The sequence below is a fragment of the Trachypithecus francoisi genome, unplaced genomic scaffold (assembly GCF_009764315.1).
Source record: "Trachypithecus francoisi isolate TF-2019V2 unplaced genomic scaffold, Tfra_2.0 Lachesis_group4, whole genome shotgun sequence".
Taxonomy (NCBI): domain Eukaryota; kingdom Metazoa; phylum Chordata; class Mammalia; order Primates; family Cercopithecidae; genus Trachypithecus; species Trachypithecus francoisi.
Genome location: NW_022681469.1, coordinates 117,214,426 through 117,239,711, shown reverse-complemented (window position 1 = coordinate 117,239,711; position 25,286 = coordinate 117,214,426). Strand labels below are relative to the sequence as shown.

The window sequence follows — 25,286 nt, the reverse complement described above, 5'->3', positions numbered from 1 at the left end:
AATGTATGTCATACAAACAGTCTAAATATATATTACTAAGATGGGAAAAAACAAAGCCTCTAGTTAAATTGCTTTGCTGTAATCAAAGATTAATCACTGTGCGAGTGTGTGTGTGTGTGTGAGAGAGAATATGTGTGTGTGTGTGTGTGAGGGACAGAATGTATGTGTGAGGGAGAGAGAGAGAATGTGTGTGTGTGAGGGAGACAGAGTGTGTGTGTGTGTGTGTGTGTGTGTGTGTGTGTGTACCCTCTTTTTCTCAAAGGTTCAATTCTGGCTTTGGGCAAACCTACCCGTCCCTTTTACCAAGTCATGCTCTCTGGCCGGTGTGCCCATTGCCATTCTAATAGTGAAATTAATCTTTCCAGATTTCCGAAACTTGGAAGAGCTAAAAAGAGGTCAAGGAGGTCTTTTTTTTGTTTATGTTTTTGGAGATGGGGTGTTGCTCTGTTGCCCAGGCTGGAGCGATCTCGGCTCACTGTAACCTCCACCAATGATCCTCCCCCCTCAGCCTCCCAAGTAGCTGAAACTAGACTACAGATGCACACACCACCATGCCTAGCTAATTTCTGTATTTTTCGTAGAGATGGGGTTTCCCCATGTTGTCCAGGCTGCTCTCAAACTCCTGGCCTCAAGCGATCCTCCCGCCGCAGCCTCCCAAAGTGCTGAGATTACAGGCGTGAGCCACTGTGCCCAGGCACGAGGTCTTAAATATTGTTTTCTTTCGAGTCTTCCAGGCCTGCAGCCCAGAAAATTTCCTTTCCCGCAGGCACATGGTGGACAGCAGGCTTGGGGGTGCCCATCTGTGGGGAGGATGCTGTGTCTGCCCTGAGAGCAGCCTGTCCTCCTCCTTCCATGACGCTGCCTGTTGGCTCAGTGTGCGGGGTTGCAATGGATGGGCTGCAATGGAATGCTCCTCGGAGAATCCATGGCTGATCACCGCCCATGGAACACGCCGGTGTGGTGGGTTGCCTCCTGTCTTCCACTCAATGCCCAGGTGAGTGAACTCACTTAGCCCTACAAAGACCCAGGGCAGCGCCGGGCAGAACCAAGCTGACATTTCCGTCTTCCGCGACGGTATTAGAAGAACCATTAAGGTACATTATTTTACACGTCCTCCTAATCTCTCCATACTGCTTTACTTAATTTGTGATGAAACTGTTGAGAAAGGGTACTTAATGTAGGACAGTCAGTAAAAGTAATTTATCATCTTCCCGCTTCGGTGCTCACGTTATCAGCGAACTCATTTCTGCATTCATCATGCAATCAGCCTATTATTTGCATATTAATCAGGCAGTGGACCATGAAAGAGCGGCATCCCAGCCAAATGCTGCACTATCTCAGGAGAAACACTCAGTAATTATCATACATCAGTGTTATGATGTGATAATTGATTATAACATCTTTCTCCTGCCCCTGGGGAGTCCCTGTACTAACCCAGCTCCAGGTACTCTGGACAGATTTTTCTTTGCTTGCAAAAAATAAATAAATAAATAAATAAATCAGTTGGAGTAACTGCTGCCGCGCTCTCGGAGTGCTATTTCTGGGGAGCCTTGATTCTCTTTTCCACATTCACAAGGTGTTTTAAGCCACGTGAAACAAAACTGACCTTAACTCTGGAATGAGAAGGCCTGATGGCGGGGAAGGAGGGCCCCTCTGGGGCCTGGGTGTCCTCTCTCCTCAGCCTCCTGGGTTCAGAGGTGCTGCTAAGGCATCCATAATACTTTTTATCAAATAGAATGTTCCAACTACCTCTTAATTGCAAAGTTGGTATAAAGGCAGTTTGGCTGCTTTATTTAGGTGCCAAATGACAGACTAATTTTGGCCCTCGTGGAAAGGACAAACCCAACATCTGCCAATTCAGACTCGGGCTATATTTAGGAATCCAGTTCCAAAGGGAAGAAGTAAACACAAAATCTAGAGGAGGCCCCGATGGAAGCCTCCTGCCTGGCTCCCATTCTATCGAGGGCAATGCCATTAAGAAACTCCCCTCCTTATCCTCCCCGGGAGCGGGGCAGGTCCCTCGGGCCAGTCTGCATGGGGCTGGGGCCTGGCTGTTGGCATGGCTCCGGGGGGCCATGACAGCTGAAAGGCAGGGCTGCCCTGTAGCAGGGACAGGAACTCAAGCCAGTGTGTATAGGTTTGCTGAATTTAGACCAGAAGAGGTTTCAAAGGAATACGGACACTCCACACAGCCCAGGCCAGGTGGATTATACATTTTGCAACAGTCAAACCTTGTAAACGTGGCTTCCATGTTGTCACTGATGTGCTGATTCAACTCCCGGGCTCAGGCAATCCTCCTGCCTCAGCCTCCTGAGTAGCTAGGACTATAGGCGTGCACCACCATGCTCAGCTAAATTTTAAATTTCCTGTAGAGATGGGGTCTTGCTATGTTGCTCAGGCTGGTCTCAAATTCCTGGACTCAAGCGATCCTTCCGTCTTGGCCTCCCAAAGTGTTGGGATTACAGGCATCAGCCACTGTGCCTGGCTACCACCTTCTTGATTGGGGCAAATCACCTCTTATCTCTGAGTCTTGGTTTATTCCATCCATAAGGGGAGGGAACCGTTTCCATTTATTATTATTATTATTATTTTTGAGACGAAGTTTTGTTCTTGTTGCCCAGGCTGGAGTGCCACTGTGATGCCATCTCGGCTAACTGCATCCACCTCCGGGTTCAAGTTATTTTCTTTCTTCAGCCTCCCGAGTAGCTGGGAATACAGGCCTCTGCCACCACGCCCGGCTAATTTTTTCTGTATTTTAGTAGAAACAGGGTTTTGCCATGTTGGCCAGGCTGGTCTCGAACTCCTGACCTCAGGTGATCCACCTGCCTCATCCTCCCAAAGTGCTGAGATTATAGGCGTGAGCCATTGCGCCTGGCCTCGCTTATTGATTAAGGATTAAGGACATCAGCTCTGTAAGTGACACAGAGTCCATGCCAGCACGTGGACTCCCTTGTTTTATTCCCATCCCCTTTCTGCAATCACCTGAGGGTTTCTAGGCATTTAAGCTTCTTCATTCCTTCCCTAGAATTCAACCACTGAAAACTGAAGTCCTCATTTGCTCCTATGACCTATTTTTGCCTCTTGTACTGAATGCCCAATGTGCTGTAAATTCTGTTTTCTATGGAAAGCCTGAAGGGGAGAGAACGGGATGTGTCTATAAGCCAGGCTGGGCCTGCTGGGCCTTTTCAGAAGGGGAAGCCAGGGAGCACCAGGACGGAGGGTCCAGGGAAAGCGATGGAAAGAACGAGAGTTATGTGACCCCTCAACCTTGCCGGCTGTTTCCAGCTTAGTTGGCCTGGTTCCATACTAGCTTGACCCCAAATGGCCTGAGCAATGACCTAGACCCTATAGTCTTACTCTGGAACCTCAAGGTTTTGTGTCCACTTTAAGGAATTGGTCAATGAACGGGCAACTTCAAGGATAGAATAGCATTTTGTAGAAGTTGAGACTTTGGAAAGGCACATGCAGATCACGTCTCAGGGGACTGGGGTGCCAGGAGCACCTGGCACCATCTGCAAGGGACAACCTCCACCGAAGGAGGGGGGAAGATGCGACCAGATTCTGTTTTAAAGACAGACATCTGGCCGGGCGTGGTGGTGCACACTTGTAACCCCAGCACTTTGGGAGGCTGAGGCTGGTGGATCACCTGAGGTCAGGAGTTCGAGACCAGCCTGAGCCACATGGTGAAACCCTGTCTCTACTAAATACAAAAAATTAGTCGGGTGTGGTGGCGCACACCTGTAATCCCAGCTACTTGGGGGCTGAGGTAGGAGAATTGCTTGAACTCGGGAGGCGGAGACTGCAGTGAGCCAAGATCGTGCCACTGCACGCCAGCCTGGGTGACAGAGCGAGACTCCCTCTCACACACGCACACACAAAAAGAGAAAATCCTTCACGTGCTGATGGAGGAAGGTCCCCATGGTGTGTTACTAAGGGAGAAAAGCAACGCACATGGCCTTTTTGAGGCCTGCACGTCCCCCGTCTGTGTGGAATAAATATTTAGATGCACGACTGTCCTGAAGGGCACATGAGAAACTGGGGATGGTGGCAGGGTGGGGGGTTGGGGGGGTATGAGAGGAGGATGAGGGAGGGCTTGTGACTGATTTCTTAAAAAAATTGTAAGTTTGAATGCTTGCGTTTTGTAATTATGGTGCATTTTACTTCTTGGAAAAAATCCTGCAAATCATAATAAAAACAAAAAAGTCAAATAAATCGGTGACTCTGGGCTATGACTTCTCCCCTCTCTTTGGGTGAGGCACAGGGACAAATTCTGCTCTAGGAACAGAGACTTTGGGGGTCGAGTTCTGGCAAAGCAGCCTTCCCCAAGGGGGTGTGATGGGTGGTGCTGGGAGGTGGGACTGCAGGGTGCTGGGGTGGTGCTGGCAGCCTGTGTGGGCCGCCTTGCTCACTTGACAGCAACGTTTGTTGCTTTGAAACAAAACCTAAAGCGGGCTATGGTGTTCAGCACTGGCTGCCTGGGGCGTCTGTGCAGGATCTATGTGTGCAGGGTCCCCAGGCTGGGCTGTCGCAGGAACAAAAGGCCCTCCACATGCCCCTGTTCTCCTGCATAAATGTCACAGGGTGCTGGTTCCAGTAACATGTGGCCAAACCCCATCGTGAATCCCGCAAGCATCTGGAGGGGCTTGGGGAACTGAACGAGCAGGTCATACACAGTGACAAAGGGGCTTTCCCGCAAGGTCCCTGAGTGATCCTGATACGTCACACATCAAGGAACTTCTGAGAAGCGCATGTGCCCTTTCTCCTGTGGCTCTCGGGATGGTCCCCCAGCCCCGTCTCATCAGCTGGGACTTCCCACGCTGCCCCCGCGCAGCCTGCCTCACCTGTCTCTGGAAGGGTTCACAGTGGCACAGCCAGTCCTGTTTTATCTTAGCTCCGCCGAGATCAGGTTGAGTTTTTTTTTTTTTTTTTTTGAGATGGAGTTTTGCTCTTGTCGCCCAGCTGGAGTGCAGTGGTGTGATTTTGGCTCACTGCAACCTCTGTCTCCCGGGTTCAAGCGATTCTCCTGCCTCAGCCTCCCAAGTAGCTGGGACTACAGATTTGCCCTGCACCACCACACCCAGCTAATTTTTGTATTTTTACTAGAGATGGGGTTTCGCCATGTTGGCCAGGCTGATCTTAAACTCCTGACCTCAGGTGATCCGCCCGCCTTGGCCTCCCAAAGTGCTGGGATTACAGGCGTGAGCCACTGCGCCTGGCTGAAAAGCTGATTCTTGAATGTCTCCAGCGGAAGAGGTAATCTTTTTTTGCAGGGGGGCCGGGTCTCGCTTCATTACCCAGGCTGCAGTGCAGTGGTGCTGTCATTGCTCACTGCAGCCTCTACCTCCTGGGTTCAAGTGATATTCTTGCCTCAGCCTCCTGAGTAGCAGGGATCACAGGCGTGCACCACCACGCCTGGCTTATTTTTATATTTTTAGTAGAAACCGGGTTTCACCAGGTTGGCCAGGCTGGTCTCAAACTTCTGACCTCAAGTGATCCACCCACCTCAGCCTCCCAAAGGGCTAGGATTACAAGTGTGAGCCACTGTGCCTGGCTCCTGCCTGCTTCAGACAGTGCCATGGAATTTCCAGGGGGTGCAATCAGCCCCTCCTGTCCCTATGAACATGCTATCCACATGCTCCCAACACTGAGTGTTAGCCATGAACATGGGAGAGCCGGCTGCTTATCAAGGACACTGCTTTAGAATCTTACAGCAGAGTTGAAAGCTCATGAGCCCTGGACACATGTTCCTGGCTATCTGGTGGGGACCAGCTAAGAGCCATGACCATGACACACATGCACATTCAAAAGGAATGTGGACCTGTCTGCGATAGGGGATCTCCTGGTTGTACAAGGTCATGGACAGCCCACGGCCCCGTGGGCTTCACGTCAAGGAGGGGCACACATCGGACCACCCACGTGAGAGACAGACCACAGCAGCTGTCTTCTCAAAGAGGCAACTGATACTCTGTTGGCTGACTGGGAACAGCAACAGGCAGCAGAGAAGGCTTGGAACCCACCATTTCTAACACGCCGGGAAAGAGCCAGGTATTTCACAATTCAGCCAAGGGCAGGGGACCATCCTTCCACCTGGATAGCTGTAATACACTAGAAGCCAGTGTGAACGCAGACATAACAGCTTGTTAGCCACAGCAGTGAAACGCTCCCACATTAAAAAGTTACAAAGTGGCCGGTGTGGAGGCTCACATCAGTAATCCCAGCGCTTTGGGAGGCCAGGAGTTTGAGACCAGCCCTGGCAACAGAGACCCCCTACTTCTCCAGCTTACTTGGGTATTGGAAATAAAGAATAAAAAAGGCCAGGTGTGGTGACTCACACCTGTAATCCCAGCACTTTGGGAGGCCAAGGTGGGTGGATCACCTGAGGTCAGGAGTTCGAGACCAGCCGCGCCAACATGGCGAAACCCCATTTCTGCTAAAAATACAAAAATTAGCTGGCTGTGGTGGCGGGTGCCTGTAATCCCAGCTACTTGGGAGGCTGAGGAAGGAGAATTGCTTGAACCCAGGAGGTGTAGGTTGCGGTGAGTGGAGATTTGCGCCAGTGCACTCCAGCCCAGGTGACAGAGCGAGACTCTATCTCAAAAAACAAAAACAAAAATAAAAACAAAAAAAAAAAAAAGGAAAGAAAGAATAAAAAAGAGACCCCACTTCTATAACAAAATTAGCCAGGTGCGGTGGACAGTGTCTGTAAATCCCAGCTATTCAGGAGGCTGAGGAGAGAGGATTGTTTGAGCCTGAGAGGTTGAGGCTGTACTGAGCTGTGATCATGTCACTGCGCTCCAGCCTGGGCAACAGAGTGAGTCCCTGTCTATCTATAAAAAATAAACAAAAAAATAGAATAAGATAAATTGCTAAATGATAAGAAGGCCACACTGAGCCCCTACCTTCTCCTCTATGAACATTTGCTATGGTTAAGTAGTGTGAGGTCCAGCAATGAGGGATGAAGCCTGGAATGACGAGCAGACAAAGAGCCTGCACAATCAGTCCCCAAGGACGACCTGCAACTCCATCTTGAAATGAAGTTTTCCAAATGAGATCAAAGATGACTCTGGTTATAACTACGCCCCCCTTTATACCCCAAGGCGCTGAGCAATTTGCAAGAAGCCAACACAAAAATATTTGTAGAAAGTTAAGACGAACCAGAAAACCTGTGAACAGGTAACTGATCTGAAGATTTGTCTTTTAAAAACCGTTTTTCTTAAAAAGAAGTTACTCATGACCGGCATGGAACCTACCACCTTACGCCTTTTCAAGGCCTCAACAGCGTCTAAGAAAAAGTGGCGGGTCACTAGTGACGCTGCTGCTTAAAAATGGCATCAAATTTTCTTAATGCCCAAGGCCCTCACCCCCACGCTTGGATTCTTACAGGAACATTTAGAACCTGTTGTATCCGCCAAGAGGAAAAAGTAATGATGTGAATGAAACGTCAGTTTCTCTCTTTTTGGCAAATTTGGCGCCTAAGTCATTAAGGAAAATGGAGGGACAGACAGGGCAACAGAGCCCGCAGGAAGACGCTGACGGGAGCTCTTCAGTGAGGAAAAGAAAACAGACTCCTGGGCCAGCAGCTTGCTGTTCAGATGGGCGAGGCCACTCTAGCGCAGGGCACCTGATCGCCATGGTAACCGAGCACGGAGCACAGAGCCATCCGCCCCCACGGACTCTGCTGTAAGCCTGTTTCCCTTACTGCAGGGCTGTGGCTGGCTGAGCAAGTTGTCCAAAGTCCCTGCCTACCTGGGAGGGAAAACCAACCGCCAGTCCATCTTGGAGGCCCGGAATCTCAAGCACTGAGCGTTTCTCACTGACTTTCAGGAAGAAGCCAAGACGGGCTTGCAATGACCTTCCTGCAGACACTGGTTCTACCACGGTGAGCCACTCAAGGCAGACAAGGCATCTTCTGGGTCTGTGGGCCTCCTGAAGATTCTGGGGTAGCCATGGGAAGAACAGGGAATCGGAATCTTGCAGCAATCTTAGGACAGAGGCTCACTCCCCTGCTTCAGGGAAGCTTCCGCAGAGACACTGTCAAGGAAGATTCTAGAGTCTCTCATGTCACTCATCCTAAGGATTTACTAAAAACCACTGTTAGAAAGCAATTCTATTTTTCTAAATTAAATTCCATATACTGGGTGGGGCACAGTGGCTCAGGCCTATAATCCCAGCACTTTGGGAAGCTGAGGTGGGTGGATCGCCAGGTGTGGTGGCACGCACCTATAGTCCCAGCTACTTGGGAGGCTGAGGCAGGAGAATCGCTTGAACTCAGGAGGCAGAGGTTGCAGTGAGCTGAGATTGTGCCACTGGGCTCTAGCCTGGGCGACAGAGTGAGACTCCAACACACACACACACACACACACACACACCACACATACACTCCGTATACTACAAACATAGCTTTAAAAAATTTTATTATTATTATTATTATTATTATTTTGAGACAGGGTCTCCCTTTGTCACCCAGCCTGGAGTACAGTGGCGTGATCTTGGCTTACTCCAGCCTCGGGCTCAAGCAATCCTCCTGCCTCAGTCCCCCAAGTAGCTGGAACTACAGGTGCGTGCCACCACACCTGGCTAATTTTGCATTTTTTGTAGAGATGGGGTTTCACCATGTTGCCCAGGCTGGTCTTGAACTCCTAAGTTCAGGCGACCTGTCTACTTTGGCTTCCCAAAGTGCTAGGATTACAGATGTGAGCCACCGTGTGAAACTCCCTTGAAAAGTAACCTCTGATAGTAAAGATTCAGATAAGGAAAGCCATATGATAATCTCTTTTCTTTCTGGCAAAGCCCTCCTAGTCTTCCTGGTCCAGATAAATATTTTTACTTAGCCATCATTACGCTACACAATTTTTAAAAATTTTCCTGGCCAGGCGCGGTAGCTCACGCCTGTAATCCCAGCACTTTGGGAAGCTGAGGTGGGGGAAATCACCTGAGGTCAGGAGTTCGAGACTGGCCTGGCCAACATGGTGAAACTCTGTCACTACTAAAACTACAAAAATTAGCTGGGCGTGGTAGTGGATACCTGTATTCCCAGCTACTCGGAAGGCTGAGGCAGGAGAATCACTTGAAACTGGGGGGTGGAGGTTGTAGTGAGCTGAGATTGCATCACTGCACCCCAGCCTGGGTAACAGAGAGAGACTCCGTCTCAAAAAAAAAAAAAAAAAATTTCCTGCAATATAAGAAATCTTTTTCCATTTTTATTCCCCTAGTCACCATGATTTTTGCTTCTGCTGCTGGCTTTCCTATGACTTCAGGGTGTTGGGTCGGTGATTTGTGCTTCACCTCCCCTCTTGCTGGAATGACATGGAAGAGGGGTGGGGGAGATACATCCATTTGGTGCCTCTTCACAAAAACCACTGGCAACTTCCATACCCTGTTCCGTTTCATCCAGGGGCTCATTGCCTTTTTCTCTCTCCTGCTTCCAATCTGCGAGACTGCCCAGGAGTCTTAACTGACTTTATTCTATAAAGTCAATTGATACCGTACAAAAATCATTGACATTCCTCTTAGAGCCTAGTGTGTTTTTCTTAGGTTTGACATGTGACTGTTGTAGGAACGTTCCAGCACAGTGGTGATGATCTGTTACAATACAAAGTAAAACGTCATTCTTCTAGGATTTGTTCCGTCACGGAGAAATTGCTTCTGGCATCGATCGTTAGGAGGGCTGGCACCGAGGGAGACTTCCTGTTTTATGTAGGACGAGGGGTTTTTTTGTTTGTTTGTTTTTGAGATGGAGTCTCACTCTGTCACCCAGGCCGGAGTGCAGTGGTATGATCTCAGCTCACTGCAACCTCCACCTCCCAGGTTCAAGCAACTTTGCCTCGGCCTCCCGAGTATCTGGGATTACAGGCTCCCACCACCACACCCAGCTAATTTTTTTGTATTTTTAGTAGAGACGGGGTTTCACCACATTGGCCAGGCTGGTCTTAAATTCCTGACCTCACGTGATGCACCCGCTTCGGCCTCCCAAACTGTTGGGATTACAGGCGTGAGCCACTGCACCCGGTCTAACGAGGGGTTTTGATCTAGAAAACATTAGTCACTTTCTGCCAAGTTCAGTCCTGCCTCAATGGACTCAAATACTCTCATGAGTTTAAAGAAGGCCAACTTCCCGTTAGAGCAGGGGGTCAAGGCTAACTTTCCAAGCAGACGTCTGTAAAACTCCAGCACAAACAGCTACATCCATTATTTCCCCTCAAGTATTCTGAACCGAGCCAGTGCTGGATTAGTTCTTGGTACTTTCTAATTAAATTGGCCAAGCCAGAATGAGTGATCCCTTCTTCCGATGGACGCCCGCTCTACCTAGATGTCCAGCCAAGAAGACCCACGGCGCGGTGAGATGCAGCCTCCTGACCCCCACGTTGGTCAGAATCAAACACGGAAAACACGCAGAACTCTCAACTGGGGACTGAGATGCCACCGAGGCACTCCGGCTGCATCTGTTTGAGGGTTTGGGCTCTTGCAGAAGCAGCAGCCACTGCCACACAGCTGTTCCCCGTGCTACACATATTCCCCCTCGTGGAGCTTGCGGCAAGCTGGCGGACTTCGTGCTCCTGTTAGCTTTGTTTGTGTTTTCAATGAATCAATGGGATATGGAGACGAATCAACATGTTTAGAAAAATACGGAAAGGGAAAAAGAGGACCAGCTCACAGTGCTGGCTGTTCCTAAAAGCTGGCTGTAAATAGCTCAGCTCCAAGTGTGGGATCGGCGCACGAGATGGGAGGCGGGGGGCGCAGGAGGGAGCCTAGGAGCCGTAGCCATAGGTCAGCCTCGACGGGCTGTGTCCAGGCACCGTGTGGCAAAGAGAACAAGTCTGGTTGGAGACCTCGAGGCTGTGAAATGCAGACAGAAAGGAGCCCGAGCTTCTCAGCCTGCAGCCACCACCCTCCGCTACCACCTGCTCCGAGGCTCTGATCTCAGTCCCCAGCTCTCCATCCGTTCACACCTGAGCTGTCTTCAGGGGTTTCCTGGCCATTTCCTTTCTGCTACCCTATCTTTCCCACTGTTCAAGCTCCAAGCTCCCCATTTTCCTGTTCAGAGGCTGCCTAGATGTCTTCTGGTTAGACAAGAAGTCCCCTGACACGACCACGCCAGGAGAGGGACGTGTGCCCGTACTTTGTCCCTTCCTATCAGACAGTAAGCCCCCTGAGTGGGGAATCGGTCTCTGACTTAGACCCCAGCCCTGAACACAAGGCTCTAGGCTGATGAAGGATGACAGTGGGTGTGCAAACCTTGGCAGGGTCCCTCCGTGCACTGTCGGCTCGCTCTCCATTAGAAACTGACACAGAGAGGGACACAGAGAGGGACCCTGTTTGCAGGCAGGATGCCATAATTCAGCTCCCCAAATCCAGAATGTGGGGTTCCTTGGAGTCTCCCCGGGACAGACCAGAGCACGGGACAACAGAAAAGGCAGTGAGACATTTCATGTAAAAGCAACAGAAATTGGCTGCTTACCTGAGCTCACACAGCCCTGCTGCAGCGGGTCCTGGAGCGACGTCACAGAGTGGAGGACTGAAGTAGAAAAAGGTTATAATTAAAGGAAGGAATGCGGCCCAGGGCTTAAAGCTTCCTAACTGCATGTGGCAAGGCCCAGGGAGGCTTCCCACTCCTCCTGGGGAGGGGCGAGCACGGGGACCCGCGGGCCAGGAAGGTGCTGCTGTTGCAAAGCCAGGCCCCCGGGCTGGGAGAAGGTGAAAGGTTTTGCCTGTGACATCTCCCACTTTAGTACCCTTGGCTGACTTTCTTTCCTGAATCCCTGATTCAGCTACTTGACTTTTACCTGTATTTATGTATAAACAGCATTTTTTAAATTGGTAACTCATTTTCTGCTGCTTATAAAATTAGGCACGATCTTCTCTCCTAAACAGTAAAGTCAGTCCCACAGCGACAGGTGGTGGAGGAAGGGGACAGTTCTGTCCCCCAGCACCAGCCCATGGTGGGGAGTGTGGCTGGCCGCCTCCTGGGGTGGAGTTCCCTCCTCCCTCTCTGCATAGCCCAGGTGGGGCTGCTGTGACCAGGTCCTTGCTACAGTGGGGGCAGCCCCTCTCCTCTGGCAGGACCCCTGTTACCTGGCCCTTGCTGCTGGCCCTGGACGGGTAGAACACCCTGGCCTAGCTCGCCATTCAGCCAGAGCTGCATCCGGATGAAGGGTTCTCGGCCTTTCTGCGTCAGCTTGCTCCATGGCTTCGGTCGGGACAGCATGTCGCTGACGCTGCCCTGGGACAGGCCCAGCACCTGGAGTGGCACCGAACACACACGGCCATCAGCGCCGGGGTATTAGCCTGACGCCACAGACACTGCTGCAATGCACATGCAACACACAGAGGGTGTGTCTAGGGCTGACTTCTGAGCACAGAACCGCAGCCTGGTGGCAGTGACAGGTTGTGGGCAGGGAATAAACATTTAAAGATCAATGGTAGGCTGAGACCCCAGCACAGGAGGACTTTCGGGCAAGCCATGGTTACAGCCACAGCTCTTAGCTCCCAGGAAGGGAAGAGGGTCTCATCTCAGGGTCTTGATCCTGCCAAGACAACAGGCCTGTCACCCTGACACCCTGCGGAGGAGGTGTGTACAAGCACCTTGCTCTTCACCTAGTGGCACCGGGAAAGGCTAAGGTGCCAGGGACAAGACCCCTCCAGAGGTGGGGCAGTGGGTGCCAGTGGGACCCGGGAAGCTGGTGTCTTCTGCAAACATAGAGCCAGGCTGGCATTCAGAAAGGTCTGCTTGCTCTGATCGCATCCTGATCAAAGGTGAGGGCCCAGAGGTGAGCTGGTGGGACCTGGGGAGCCGGCCTGGGAGTGACAGTCCGCCGCAGATGATCGCTGAGTTGCGTGTACACACCCGAGTTTTCTGATGCTCCCATATGGCCATACATATGTATAGGCACAAACACCCCCCACAGGACACAGATGCCGCCCTGGGATATTTAGGGGCTGCATCCGATCACTCTTTTGAAAAGTTCTCAAGTTCCAGAATAAAACTGCACTCACGGGCCAAACAAGTTCAGTGCTATTAAGTCTCTGCTAAATTTAAGGCATGAGCACGAATGTCTATTTCCATGTTCTCAAATGGTATTTTTACAACACTGATCTAGAAATCTCAAGGGGCTTGAAATACTCATCCTCATTTCTAGTTCCCCCCTTCACCTTTTGCAAAATCAGGGCAAAGTTCGCCATCGGACACCACTCGGATTTACAGCACAGCATATGGCAAACACGGAGTGGAAGGCGGGCGGGGAGTGCGGGGACGGCACCAGGCAGGGACCCTGGCTTGGCAAGCAGGGGAGGGAGGTTTGCACCCTGCTGATCAGCCACGTGCTCCCTCAGGAAGGGCATCTTCCTTTTAGGGGAGAGGGGTGCTTCTCGTTCTATTCAGCACTCCATTATTTAATCTAAATTTAATCTAAAATGGTAGGGGGTTGGGAGGCCAAGGCGGGCAGATCACTTGAGGTCAGGAGTTCAAGCCCAGCCTGGCCAACATGGTGAAACCTCGACTCTACTAAAAATACAAAAATTAGCTGGGCGTGGTGGTGGGCTCTCGTAGTCCCAGCTACGCGGGAGGCTAAAACAGGAGAATCGCTTGAACCTGGAGAATCGCTTGAACCCAGGAGGCAGAGGTCGCAGTGAGCCGAGATAGCATCGCTGCACTCTAGCATGGGCAACAGAGTGAGACTCCATCTCAAAAAATAAATAAATAAAATGATACTAGGACATGATGTTTATTTTAGATTTGGCAGGTGTGGTTAACCCTCATTCTCCTGAATCCCAGTGACCAGGAAAGTGCCAAGAACAGAAAGCCCTAGAAGCTCGTCCATGCATGATTACACTTTCCTGAGCCAGGGAAGGATGATGGGGAAACACAGGCCACCCTGCTTGGGCCATCCTCGAGCTGTGTGTCCCTGGGCAGGTTGCTTGACCTCTCTGACTGAACAATATCCAACAGTTACATAGAAAGGAACAATGATGCTCTCTGCAGCTTTTTCTAGTAAGTCCCTTTTGGCTCTCTGCGTACCGGTGGTCCCTCTACGTGATCAGATCAGATCTTTTTTAGCCAAAGAAACTTGCAGGGGTGCCTCTCGGCTTCCCCCTTGGCAGCAAAAGCTGGATGTGAACTAGGCTGCTGGCCGCTTGGGGCAAGTAGTTAACGTCCCCAAGCCTTGATGTCCTTCCTGGTCAAATGGGGATTTTATCGTCTACTTTCCAGCGTAACTGAGAGGTTGAAAGGGCAGCACGCAGGTGAGAGGCCGAGCCCAGAACCTGGCTGCAGTCGGGGCTCGACAAATGGGATCAGGGGCTAGAATGTTTACCAGCCGCACCTTGGAAGTCTGGGCGCAGAGAGGATGCCTTATGCTCCGCTCTTGGGTGAATTGAAATGGGTGAGGGTCACAGACTCTGGGATAGATACTTGGTCCTCAGCAAGGAGGAGAGACGGGAGAACCAGAGCCTCAAGATCAGATCCCTTACCTTCTCCCCGAAGATTCTCTGGCAGATGCCGTTCTTGGCCAGCTTCTCCTTAACCTGCCGGGTGAGCTCGATGGTGTCCACCTCCTGGTACATGTAGACCTCGTACTGCTCAGGGGTCAGCGGGGGGACCGAGGGCTTGGTGGGCTTGGACATGGGCACGATCGGGGAGGATGGCAGGGGGCTGTTCTGCGGCGTCTCACTGCGGCTGGCCCCGGTCAGACTCAGCTCTGAGCTCTGGGAGTATGGGGACTCGGCGCTGGGCCACTCCTTCCAGTACTCTGATGACGAGGGTCCCTGGAGCTGGCTGCGCTCGGCCCGAGGCTGGCTGCCACCTCCACTGCCACCGCTGCCCTTCTCTTTCCCGCCGCCTGTTTCTTCGGCCTTGGCCTCCTCGGAGGAGGCGGCGTTTCTTCTCTCTGGCTGCACCGCGCTCCACCAGTGGTCCTTCCAGGCACCGCTGCGGCCCACTTCGTTTTTCACCTGTCTCAGGACTCCTTGTGCACAATCGGCCGCTCCCTGGGGGTCCAGCCCGGGGGCGTCCTGGGCCTCCTTTTTGAGGGCCGGGGGGTTCGGCAGAGCAGAGGCGCCAGCCTCGGGAGCTGCGGAGGGCTTCTTCAGGGAGATGGCGAGAGGCGGGTAGCTGGACACGGTGGGCATGGGTGAGGTGGACAGAAGCTTGGGGGTGAGGATGGTGATGTCACTCTGGGACAGCGGTGCCTGCTTTAAGGCAGGGTCGAGGGCGGCCTGCTGGGCCTCCATCTCCCGACGGGCTTGCTGCAGGATGGAGCGGATGGCGTCATCGGAGTTCCCGCTGCCAGATGTGGAGGAAGGCTGGGCCGGCTCTGCTGCATGGAGAAACAGGGGTGAGAGTGTGGCAGGGCGGCCCTCTTCAGCTGGGGACATGCTTCTCATCCTAACTTGACCTACTGCAAAGTGTGGGTTATTTGGGAGAACCACACCGTCTATTTCCCCAGCATGGCCCCTGTCAGTGAAACATTCAGGCATCTTGTCTGAACCAAGGACCAGGGCCTGATGCTGCAGCTTCATGACCTGGTGGCCTTTGGTACACACAGATGTAGAGGGTAACAAAGGGGGTGTCAGTGAAAGTGCTCCCTGATGTGCCCTCCTGGGGCTCCTTTCCCCGAGGATTTTTTTTTTAGAGACAGGATCTCGCTCTGTTGCCCAGGCTGGAGTGCAGTGGCATGATCATGGCTCACTGTAACCTCTACCTCCCTGGCTCAAGCAATCCTCCCAGCTCAACCTCCCAAGTAGCTGGGACCACAGGTGCATGCCACCATGCCTGGCTAGTGTTTTAAGAGACAAGGTGTCTCACTATGTTGCATAGGCTGGTCTTAAACTCCTGAACTCAAGCCATCCTCCCCCATCAGCTTCCCAAAATGCCAGGATTATAGGTGTGAGCCACCGCACATGGCCTCTGATAATTTTTATACTTAGTAATCATTTTCCTGTGCTATATTCTGAAATGCAAGTAGTTCTGTCAAAGTTGAGGAGCGTAATTTCCATGAATAATTGCAACTAGGGGCCAGGTGTGGTGGCTCATGCCTGTAATCCCAGCACTGTGGGAGGCCGAGGTGGGTGGATCACTGTAGGTCAGGAGTTCGAGACCAGCCTGGCCAACATGGTGAAACCCCGTCTCTACTAAAAAACACAAAAATTAGTGGGCATGGTGGCACATGTCTATAGTCCCAGCTACTTGGGAGGCTGAGGCACGAGAATAACTTAAAACTGGGAAGCAGAGGTTGCAGCGAGCTGAGATTGTGCCACTGCACTCCAGCCTGGGCAACACAGCAAGACTGCATCTCAAAAAAAAGAAAAAGGTAACTATTAGGCAAATACAGATCACACAGACAGACCTGCTTCTCTCTACGTGCCTAAATGCTTGAGAACAGGCGTTCATTATTGTTTTAAAAAAAAAAAGAGTTAATTACTGCTGACCAGAGCACTCATGACAATTCTCTTAATTAAGTCTGGAAGATAGTGGGTGAAGAAATGGAAGCTGTACCAGTTTTCTGCACTTGGAGCTCCCGCTTGGCTTGCTCTAGGATGGACTTGATGGCTTCATCAGAGCCAGTCTCCGAGGCTCGGATCCGGGTGGTGATGTTACCTGTGGGGAGAAGTTGCGCCAATGACATCAAACCCAAACCTGGGACAAAAAGCAGCGCTGCGCGAAGACGTCATTCTGATATATAGCCCCGGGTGGGGGCTGGTGACACAAGGAGGCAGATGTGGCCTCCCAGTGGCCTGCGTTTGCTGTGAGTGCAACTTCACAGTGATACTGGGCAGGAGGGATTTCCTGCTCAGTTGACCTTACGGTCAATGTTACTCTGCCAGAGCCGGACACCACCCGTGGGTTAGTACCCTGGAGAACCGATCATTTAATCTATATATATAAAAGGTGAGTGATTAAAAGGCAATGTTTCTCATAAGTCACTTAGAAGCAACTGCTGTGGCTTGGGACTGACTCTCCTCGGGGTTAGATGTTTATTGGAGGCTCATGTCCCACACAGGATAAATGGGAAAGGAGGGCGGAGGGTTTGAGGCTGATTGTCTATCAATCATTCAGAGGCACAGGGTGAAGAAAGACAGGCTTAACTTAAAAAATTGTTTGCATCTATGATCACGTAATGTCTTTTTAAAATTTACAAATGAGGAAAGGAGCCTGCAGAAATTCCTAAGGGGCAAGGATGGATTCTTTCGGCCACACGGTGATGTTTGTGCAGGCAAATGTGCAGACGAAATGAAGCTACTATGGCCCGGGGCCCGGCCCCAGCTCTTTCGGGAAGCTGCCCGGATAGTTTAATTTTGTACTACCTTCCTAAATAGGAACCACTGCATTCAAAACAAGTATACCACCATTTAAAAACAAGTATGCCACCGGGACGATTTGGGATGCGTTCGTTCCGTAGGACCTTGAGTGTATTTCCGAGTTAAAAATACAAGGAAGCAGCAGTATTTAATTTGATGGGGTCACCTGACTTTTCTCAGAGCAACCGCTGTTATTTTTTCAACTGCGTCTGAGAAAAATGGGGGACCGGGTAATTAGGATCTGAAGTGGGCTGCGATTCAGACTCGGGGGGCTTAGCTTAGTGATGCCTCTTCTCACCTCTGCCTGCGCTTGGGAAAGGGCAGGCAGCTTGGGAGGAGGGGGCTGGGTGTGCTTGAACCCGTGCCTTGTTTTATACTTACTAGCTGTTTTTCCATCAGGTTCCAGGCCAGAATCACACTGCACAGTTTTAACCCAAATACACAGCTAAGGACATGCTGCTTCCCTAGGTGACTGACTGCAAAGAAAACACCTGCCTGCAACATACCTTCAGACCCATTTCTTCGTTTCGGTACTTCCTGAAATAGTCTGTTCAGGCTCTGGCCTGGATTCTCTGTTGAAAAACAAGTGTGGTAAGAACAAAACAATCAGGGGAATGGTGGTGTTGACGATATGGGCTGTGTGACATGAAATCTGAGCCGCCTGTCGCTAAAGAAAGGGCTCAGGGCTGCCTGTGCAACTCGGGAGTTTCTAGAATCTTCTGAGAGGCCCTTCCCTGGCTGACTGGCCCGCAGAGGCCGTGACTCTGCTGCAAAAGGAGATGGGGGAAATCTAAGTAGCGACCTACGGCATCAAAGCCAGGGAGGCCCACGGGAGGGAGGACTGCCTTGAAGGAGGATCACCCACCAGCCCCCAGAACAAAGCTCACATTAATCATCCAAAGACATTCAATTTCGGTTAACATCCTCATAAAACACTGCATGTTCTTGGTGCAAATTGATGCTGTTCAAAACATCTCCCTGCTCTGTTTGAGTCTAAGTTTCAGGGTGTTTCAAATATGTCTGATGAAATGACCTCTCTGTAGCTCTGTTGATGTGGCACATTGATCCCCTGGTCTTAAAACGGAGAAGGAACTTTCTTTCTTGTTTTTTTTTTATTTGAGGCAGGTTCTCACTCTGTTGCCCAGGCTGGAGTGCAGTGGCTCAATCATGGCTCACTGCAGCCTCCACCCCCTGGGCTCAAGTCATCCTCTTGCCTTAGCTTCTCAGGTAGCTGGGACCACAGGTACATGCCACCACGCCTGGCTAATCTTTTGATTTTTTTGTAGATCAAAAGATTACAAAATCTATATTGCCCAGGCTGGTCTTGAACTCCCGGACTCAAGCGATCTGTCCACCTCAGCCTCCCAAACTGCTGGGATTATGGGCATGAGCTACCATGCCCCGCTAGGATTTTTGAAATTATGAATACGACTGACATTTTATCTCTAAATTTATGGAGGGTAGGGTAGAAAGGGTGCTTAAATAAAATTTTTTGTGTATTTTACTCAAGCCAGGCCTGTTTTACTCATAATGCTAAACAAATCACTAATGGACCATGAACAATGTAAGGAAGGTGGCCACGGGACACGCCCTCTTTTGCAGGGTGGGAAGATGGGGGGTGTCATCTGTGACGTGTTCTCCCTACAGAACCAGCCCCGCACGAGGATCGAGCCCAGTCAACATGGTGTTATGGGGCTGGAGGGGACGCAAGGGCTCCTCCCAAAAGTGAGACCAGCACCCAAGGCCAATTAGACCCATGGCCACTAAGCATACCGAGACGCTATACATCATGTAATACGATCTATAGTATTGAAATACTACAGGGTTTCCTAAGTATGGAGTGCTGAGTGCATTTGAAAGGCCAGATCTCCCAAATCTAACAGCCTTAACTCATGCCGGGCCACCCTTGAGCTCTGGACGTAGCAGAAGTAAAGAGAACTTTACCTGATGTGATGCACAAATGTTTCATCTCACACACACACACACGCATGCACACACACATGTGCAACTCTGTGACGGGCTCACACGCTGGCGCCACCCAACGCCAGTCTCTCACCTCTTTGTCTGCCTTGGATGCTACGGAGGGCCAGGATGTTCTGCTCATCGGAGAGGAACTGTTTCATCTTGTGAAATGGCTCCTTGCCGCGAACAGTCAGTTTATTCCATGGCTTGGGTCGAGCTAGAATCTCGCTCACGGACCCTTGAGACAGTCCCAACACATAATGTCCAAAAATACGTTGTCCGATATTGTGCTTAATGAGCTGCTCTTTGACCTGCCGGGCGATTTCTGCAGTGTCCATCTCCTCGCCCTCGGAGACGCTCCCAGCACTTTCTGACTGGCTGGGGGATGGGGCCATGCCATTGACATCTGGGCTTTGTTGTAATGGACTTTGGGAAGATATGGAGTTTGTGCTGTATGGACCTGTTGAAAAAATCATGCTTGTGCTTCCGGCTTCCTGCATAGCCTTGGAGTAGAAGGACTGCATTAGCTGCCGCTGGAGAAGAGAGTTTAGTGCAAATTTTCCTGTAGAAGCCAGGGGTAGGCTGGGGCTTGCCAGGGATGAGCTGAAAAAGTCTTGACTTAACCCCGCTGGTGAGAACTGGTGTGTACCATTAGTATTGGAAGCCTGCTCCCCCGGGTTGCGGGGCAACTGAGAAGGAGGGGGGGCCGGCAAAGATCCCGGGCGCCGACTTTCAGGCTGGTCTTTCCCTTTCCTCCTGGCTGACCCTACAAGGAAGGGCAAACAGAATGCATTATGGGGGATTCCAAAGGGGGAAAAAAAAACCAAGACCAAAATGCAAAAGTTTGCCCCCGCAAAAGGGAAAACAAAAAAAAGTGCAGGTTTTTTTTTTTTTTACAAGGGCCAATGAGGTGGGTTGGTTTGTTTTCCGATTAAATTTGTAAGTCAGCCAAACGAGGCTTCCCAAAACAAGCAACATGCATTCATGTTTGCGCCTTTCTTGTACGTTGCAGCCTGGAGAGTCCCCTTCACATAGATTCAAACTCCTAGCGTGACAAGGAGCCGGTGACACACACAGGGAAGAGTTGACGGGTCACGGGCCTCTTACTGGGCCCGCTGGCCCCGGCCGGAGGAGCAGCAAACACTGACATTTTAGGACCAATGGATTCGCTCGCACCTCTTGCTCTGAGGTGGATTCACGGTACCAAGCCCCCTCGATGTGGAGGCGCGCGCCCGTTTTGAGAATGCAATACCATCGGAGCCCGAGACACCTGTACGCGTTTTACCAGCTGCCCAAATCAGAAGCACAGTCAGTGACGCCACCATTTGGGGGATGAGCCAAGAAAGGCTAAGGATGGGGGATGCGTCCCCAGGGTAGACCTGACCAAGGAAGAAAAACCTCTACTGGACCCGGCATGCCCGGGGCTGTCCCTGAAAACACCACCAGAACGAGGCTGGGTTCACACTGCCCCTGGCCTCTGTGCAGCACAACTAGACACAGATCAGAAAGGCCGACGTCCTCTGAGCTGTCCCTCCCGGGGTCTCCAGCCGCACTGCCCCTAACTGACCTCCGCAGAGCCTGTGCGGCTGGCCCGTCTCAACATCCAGCTTTTTAAGCAGGGCGGGGAAGGGAAGGGAGGAGCGGTGAGGAGAAGGGCACCCAACACGCGTTAGTCAAAGGTTCTCATCAACCGGCGCTTCTCTGGCCATGCATCTGCCCAGACTCACGATTCACCTTCCTTTTCCTTGACCGAACCCTGGAAGCGAACCAAGCACCGCACACGCGCGAAGCCCGGCCAACCTACCGCTCAGGTCGCTGTTGGAGATGCGCAGCGCGGCGTTCTCCGACTGCAGTGAGCGGTTCTTCTCCATCAACAGCACCTCCAGGGGCTTGGCCGCATCCTAGAAGAGGCAGAGCAGGGGGTTCACTGTGGGGCTCACTGCGGGGCCGGCCACCCACCCGCTTCCTGGGCGACCAGGCCCGGAGCCCTGCCTCCCTCCGTCTGTCCGTGTTCCCACCCAGCTCCCCATCTGACTCCGAAGTAGGCTAGGGACAGCTGATTTTCCCCCAAGATGTTTAACACACATGGAAAACAAGTTCCCTTCAGAAAGAATGGATTCTAGTTGAAGTCATTTTTCTTCTTAGACTTCCACAGCTTCTAAACAATTAATTATTCTCTCATCTGTTCTCAAACTCAAGCGACCTGAACTCGCGCCTCATTTGGCCATAAGACTGGCTGCCAAGCCACAAACCTCTGTCCGAACGTTTCTGTAAAGGAACTTTTCTTTTTTTTTGCCAGCCACAAAGATGTTGGTTGTCTTCTGGGCATCAGGAGTCAGATTCCACTTAGGATGTCAATTTGATTTGATTTGATTTTTTAATTTTTTGAGACGGAGTCTTGCTCTGTCACACAGGCTGGAGTGCAGTGGCACAGTGTTGGCTCACTGTACCCTCTGCCTCTGGGGTTCAAGTGATTCTCCTTCCTCAGCCGCCCGAGTAGTTGGGATTACAGACGTGTGCCACAACACCCAGCTAATTTTTTATATTTTTGGCAGAGATAGGGTTTCACCATGTTGGCCAGGCTGGTCTCGAACTCCTGACCTCAAGTGATCCACCCACCTCAGCCTCCCAAAGTGCTGGGATTACAGGTGTGAGCCACCATGCTTGGCCTGGAAGTCAGTTTTAATCGGCCACCAGATGACCCTGGGCCACTGTCATCCTGCCCTTGTGCCTTCTCTACTGAGGCAGCATGTAACCAAAGTTCCTAAACCAATCTATTTTTGGCTGCTCTTTAATGTAATTAAAAAAAAAAAAAGTCTCTCACAGTTGTCCAGGCTGGAGTGCAGTGGCGCGATCACAGCTCACTATAGCCTTGAACTACTGGGCTCAAGTGATCTTCCTGCCTCAGCCTCCCAAGTAGCTGGAACCACAGGCATATGCCATAGTACTTAGCTATTTTTTGTTTTTTGTTTTTAATAGCGACGTGGTCTTGCTATATTGCCCAGGTTGTTCTCGAGTTCCTGGCCTCAAAGCGATCCGCCTGTCTTGGCCTCCCAAAGTGCTGGGATTACAGGCATGAGCTACTGAGCCTGGCCTTCTTAAACACAACTGACAGTTTTTTATCTATGTTCTTAGTACCTGCTCAAGTGAAATCACAATTTCACTTCAGTTACCAGTTTGGAAAACACTAACTTGTCTCTTTTTGCCTCTTTTTAGTTAAAGATAATTTGCTTTTTGGTAGTGCCCATCTCCTATCAGTCAGGGATGAAGCAATCCCTTGTTCATCTCCAGCTTGGCTTTTGATCTATGCCTGGTTCACACCTTGGACACATGGAAAAAAAGGAGAGAGAGACAAAAAAGACAATCTGCTTTAACTTGGTTAAAATGTTCTTGAAGTATGACTCACTGACTGTAAGCGAGAGGCCTCATAGAAACAGTGAGATCATGGGATATTCCGGAGGGACCAGTGGTAACCAGCAGCGGGGCTGACGCTAGTGCTGACCATTGAGTGAGACACGTACCTGTGTCCCAGCGCCCTCGGACGGTGCAAACTCCATGGACTTCAGAATGCTGCAAGAGCACGAGAGAGGGGTTATTTTATTTTAGTTTTTGAGCCAGAGTCTCGTTCTGTCACACAGGCTAGAGTGCAGTGGCACGATCTTGGCTCACTGCAACCTCTGCCTCCTGGGTTCAAGCAATTCTCTTGCCTTAGCCTCCCGAGTAGCTGAGATTACAGGCATGTGCCATCATGCCCACTAATTTTTGTGTTTTTAGTAGAGACGGGGTTTCACCATGTTGGCCAGGCTGGTCTCAAACTCCTGACCTCCACTGATCCACCCGCCGCAGCCTCCCAAAGTGCTGGGATTACAGGCGTGAGCCACCGCGCCCGGCCCAGGGCGGTTCTTTTCTACTTATACCTTTGACAACAGCCACATTAATAAGCATTAACATTACAATTTCCTGCTCTCCAGGAACTGAAGAACTGTCAACTTTAACAACTTCCCTGGCAGTAATAGAATCTGATAATGTCTCTAGAATAACTATTCAACTAGCAGTTGGCTGGCAAAAGTTTCTTGCCTAGCATGTAAATCATTCCATATGGAATCACACCAGGTCTGTTCAGAGTATAATTTTAAAGTTTAATACAGGCATAACATTGTTGCAAGTGAAATGTATTTGTAAAGCTTAAAGGGAAGGAAAAAGTGGTAAGGAGAAGCCAGACAGAGAGGAACCCACCAGGGCGGCCACTGCCCACACCTCACTTCTAACTGGCACCCACCTGGGGACCAGGGGATATAGGCAAAGGGCAACGTCCTAGACTTGGATGACTCAGAAGCGAGGTGGACGGACCTTCTCTGCAGCCCCAGGTTGGGGAAGGAGAGCAATGACAAAGGTGTGGCAACATAAGGTGACTTCTGCCTCCCTTGTTCTCATCGGCACTGAAAAGGGCCATGCCCTGATCACTACAGTCTCAGTGAGTCCAGGTCCCCAGGATTATTACTGTTTCTTGAGTTCCTTTTGCTGTGGATGTCCCTCTTTTGCTGAGTATACCAAGGAGAAGAGGAGAAGTGAGGCTGTGTGGCTTTGAAGGAGCTGCAAGTGTTTCTTTGAAATACCAAGGATGGAGGAGAGACCCAGAGCAGGCTGGCTGGACCGTGAGATTTACCACTCGCAGGTGCAGAGTCAACCGAACCTTCGCTGTGTTCCTGCAGCCACGATTTCGGCCTCTGTCCCTTTAGTGTGTGCCACCACACCTGGATAATTTTTGTATTTTTAGTAGAGACGGGGTTTTGCCATATTGGCCAAGCTGGTCTCCTGACCTCAGGTGATCCACCCGCCTCGGCCTCCCAAAGTGCTGGGATTACAGGTGTGAGCCACTGCGCCCGGCCAAAAGGGGTTTCTTAAGATGGAATCCTGTCCTTTGTTTCCTATTTTCTTTAGGATTATGTAATAAAAGACCATGTGTCTATTTATTTATTCTACAGATCTTTACCAGCAGCCTGCTAGCCGCTTGTTGCCGTGGGGAATCAGAACCACTCCTGGTCCGTAATCCAGGAAATGTACAGGCCAGTACAGGTAATAGGCAAGACTCCAAGTGGTCCATTAAGAGACAGAACTTGTGAGGACCCCAGCAGGAGGGATCTTGATGGGTTGGAGACCACGTCTCAGTGTCATGATGAACAAGCATTGGAGAAGGGCCCTGAAGGGCCAGGGTGTCTTGTGCTGCAGTGCGTGAGGATCTGAGGTCAGCACCCCGTTGCGTGGGGGTGAGGAAATGGAAATGGGACGATGTTGAGAAGGGGACACGGGCAAGAGCCCAAGAGCACACCTGGGCAAAGAAGCCACCTGAGTGAGGCTTCTAGATGTGCACATGGTGGTGGGGCCTGTCATGTGCAGATGCAACAGAAAGAGTCAGCAGGAACGTGGTGACAAGCGGGGCTGGCGAGGCAGCCCTGCAGTGGGGGTAGCGGCAGCCTGTGGCCTAGCGGGCTATGGATGAGAGGGAGTAGACCGGTATGTGCTGCTGGCTGGAGCCTGGAAACCTCAGCTCCCAGGGAATGAAGTGAACTTGGGGGAGGGGGGGGAGGAGGAGGAGGAGGAAGAGGAAGAGGAAGAGGAATACTAAATCCCAGGGTGAGGCTGGGCAAAGGCCTTTGCAGCAGTTTCTCTGGCTCAAAATTAGAAGGCCCAATTTCTTTTCTCTTTTAGAAGAGGGAAAGGAAGGAAAGAATGGGATAGGAGAGGCAGGTAGAGAAGGTTAACCAGGTAACATTTAATAATAAGTTACATGTAATCCCAGCACTTTGGGAGGCTGAAGTGGGCGGATCACCTGAGGTCGGGAGTTCGAGACCAGCCTGACCAACATGGAGAAACCCCATCTCTACCAAAAATACAAAATTAGCCCAGGGTGGTGGCTCATGCCTGTAATCCCAGCTACTTGGGAGGCTGAGGCAGGAGAATCGCTTGAACCCGGGACGCAGAGGTTGCGGTGAGCTCAGATAGCACCACTGCACTCCAGCCTGGGCAACAAG

General features: G+C 51.1%; 1 protein-coding gene and 1 non-coding gene across 17 annotated transcripts in view; one reads left to right on the top strand and one right to left on the bottom strand.

Moving 5' to 3' along the window:
* Positions 1-25,286, bottom strand: part of CUX1 (cut like homeobox 1) — a 517,458-nt gene that overhangs the window by 65,126 nt on the left and 427,046 nt on the right. For 5 of the 16 annotated variants that reach the window (XM_033192558.1, XM_033192559.1, XM_033192554.1 and 2 more), the window contains 8 exons: positions 22,776-22,824; positions 21,059-21,155; positions 19,349-19,714; positions 17,799-17,864; positions 16,490-16,591; positions 14,467-15,311; positions 12,073-12,238; positions 11,459-11,515 (listed from right to left, as the gene is read on the bottom strand). In XM_033192558.1, coding sequence (XP_033048449.1) covers positions 11,459-11,515; positions 12,073-12,238; positions 14,467-15,311; positions 16,490-16,591; positions 17,799-17,864; positions 19,349-19,714; positions 21,059-21,155; positions 22,776-22,824 — 1,748 coding nt within the window. Of the gene's footprint in view, positions 1-11,458; positions 11,516-12,072; positions 12,239-14,466; positions 15,312-16,489; positions 16,592-17,798; positions 17,865-19,348; positions 20,021-21,058; positions 21,156-22,775; positions 22,825-25,286 lie in introns of all 16 variants that reach the window. The other 11 variants (XM_033192564.1, XM_033192563.1, XM_033192565.1 and 8 more) reach the window with 5 other exon arrangements.
* LOC117073882 lies at positions 22,458-22,588 on the top strand. The gene has a single exon (XR_004433431.1). It is a non-coding gene; the product is annotated as a small nucleolar RNA SNORA48 (small nucleolar RNA).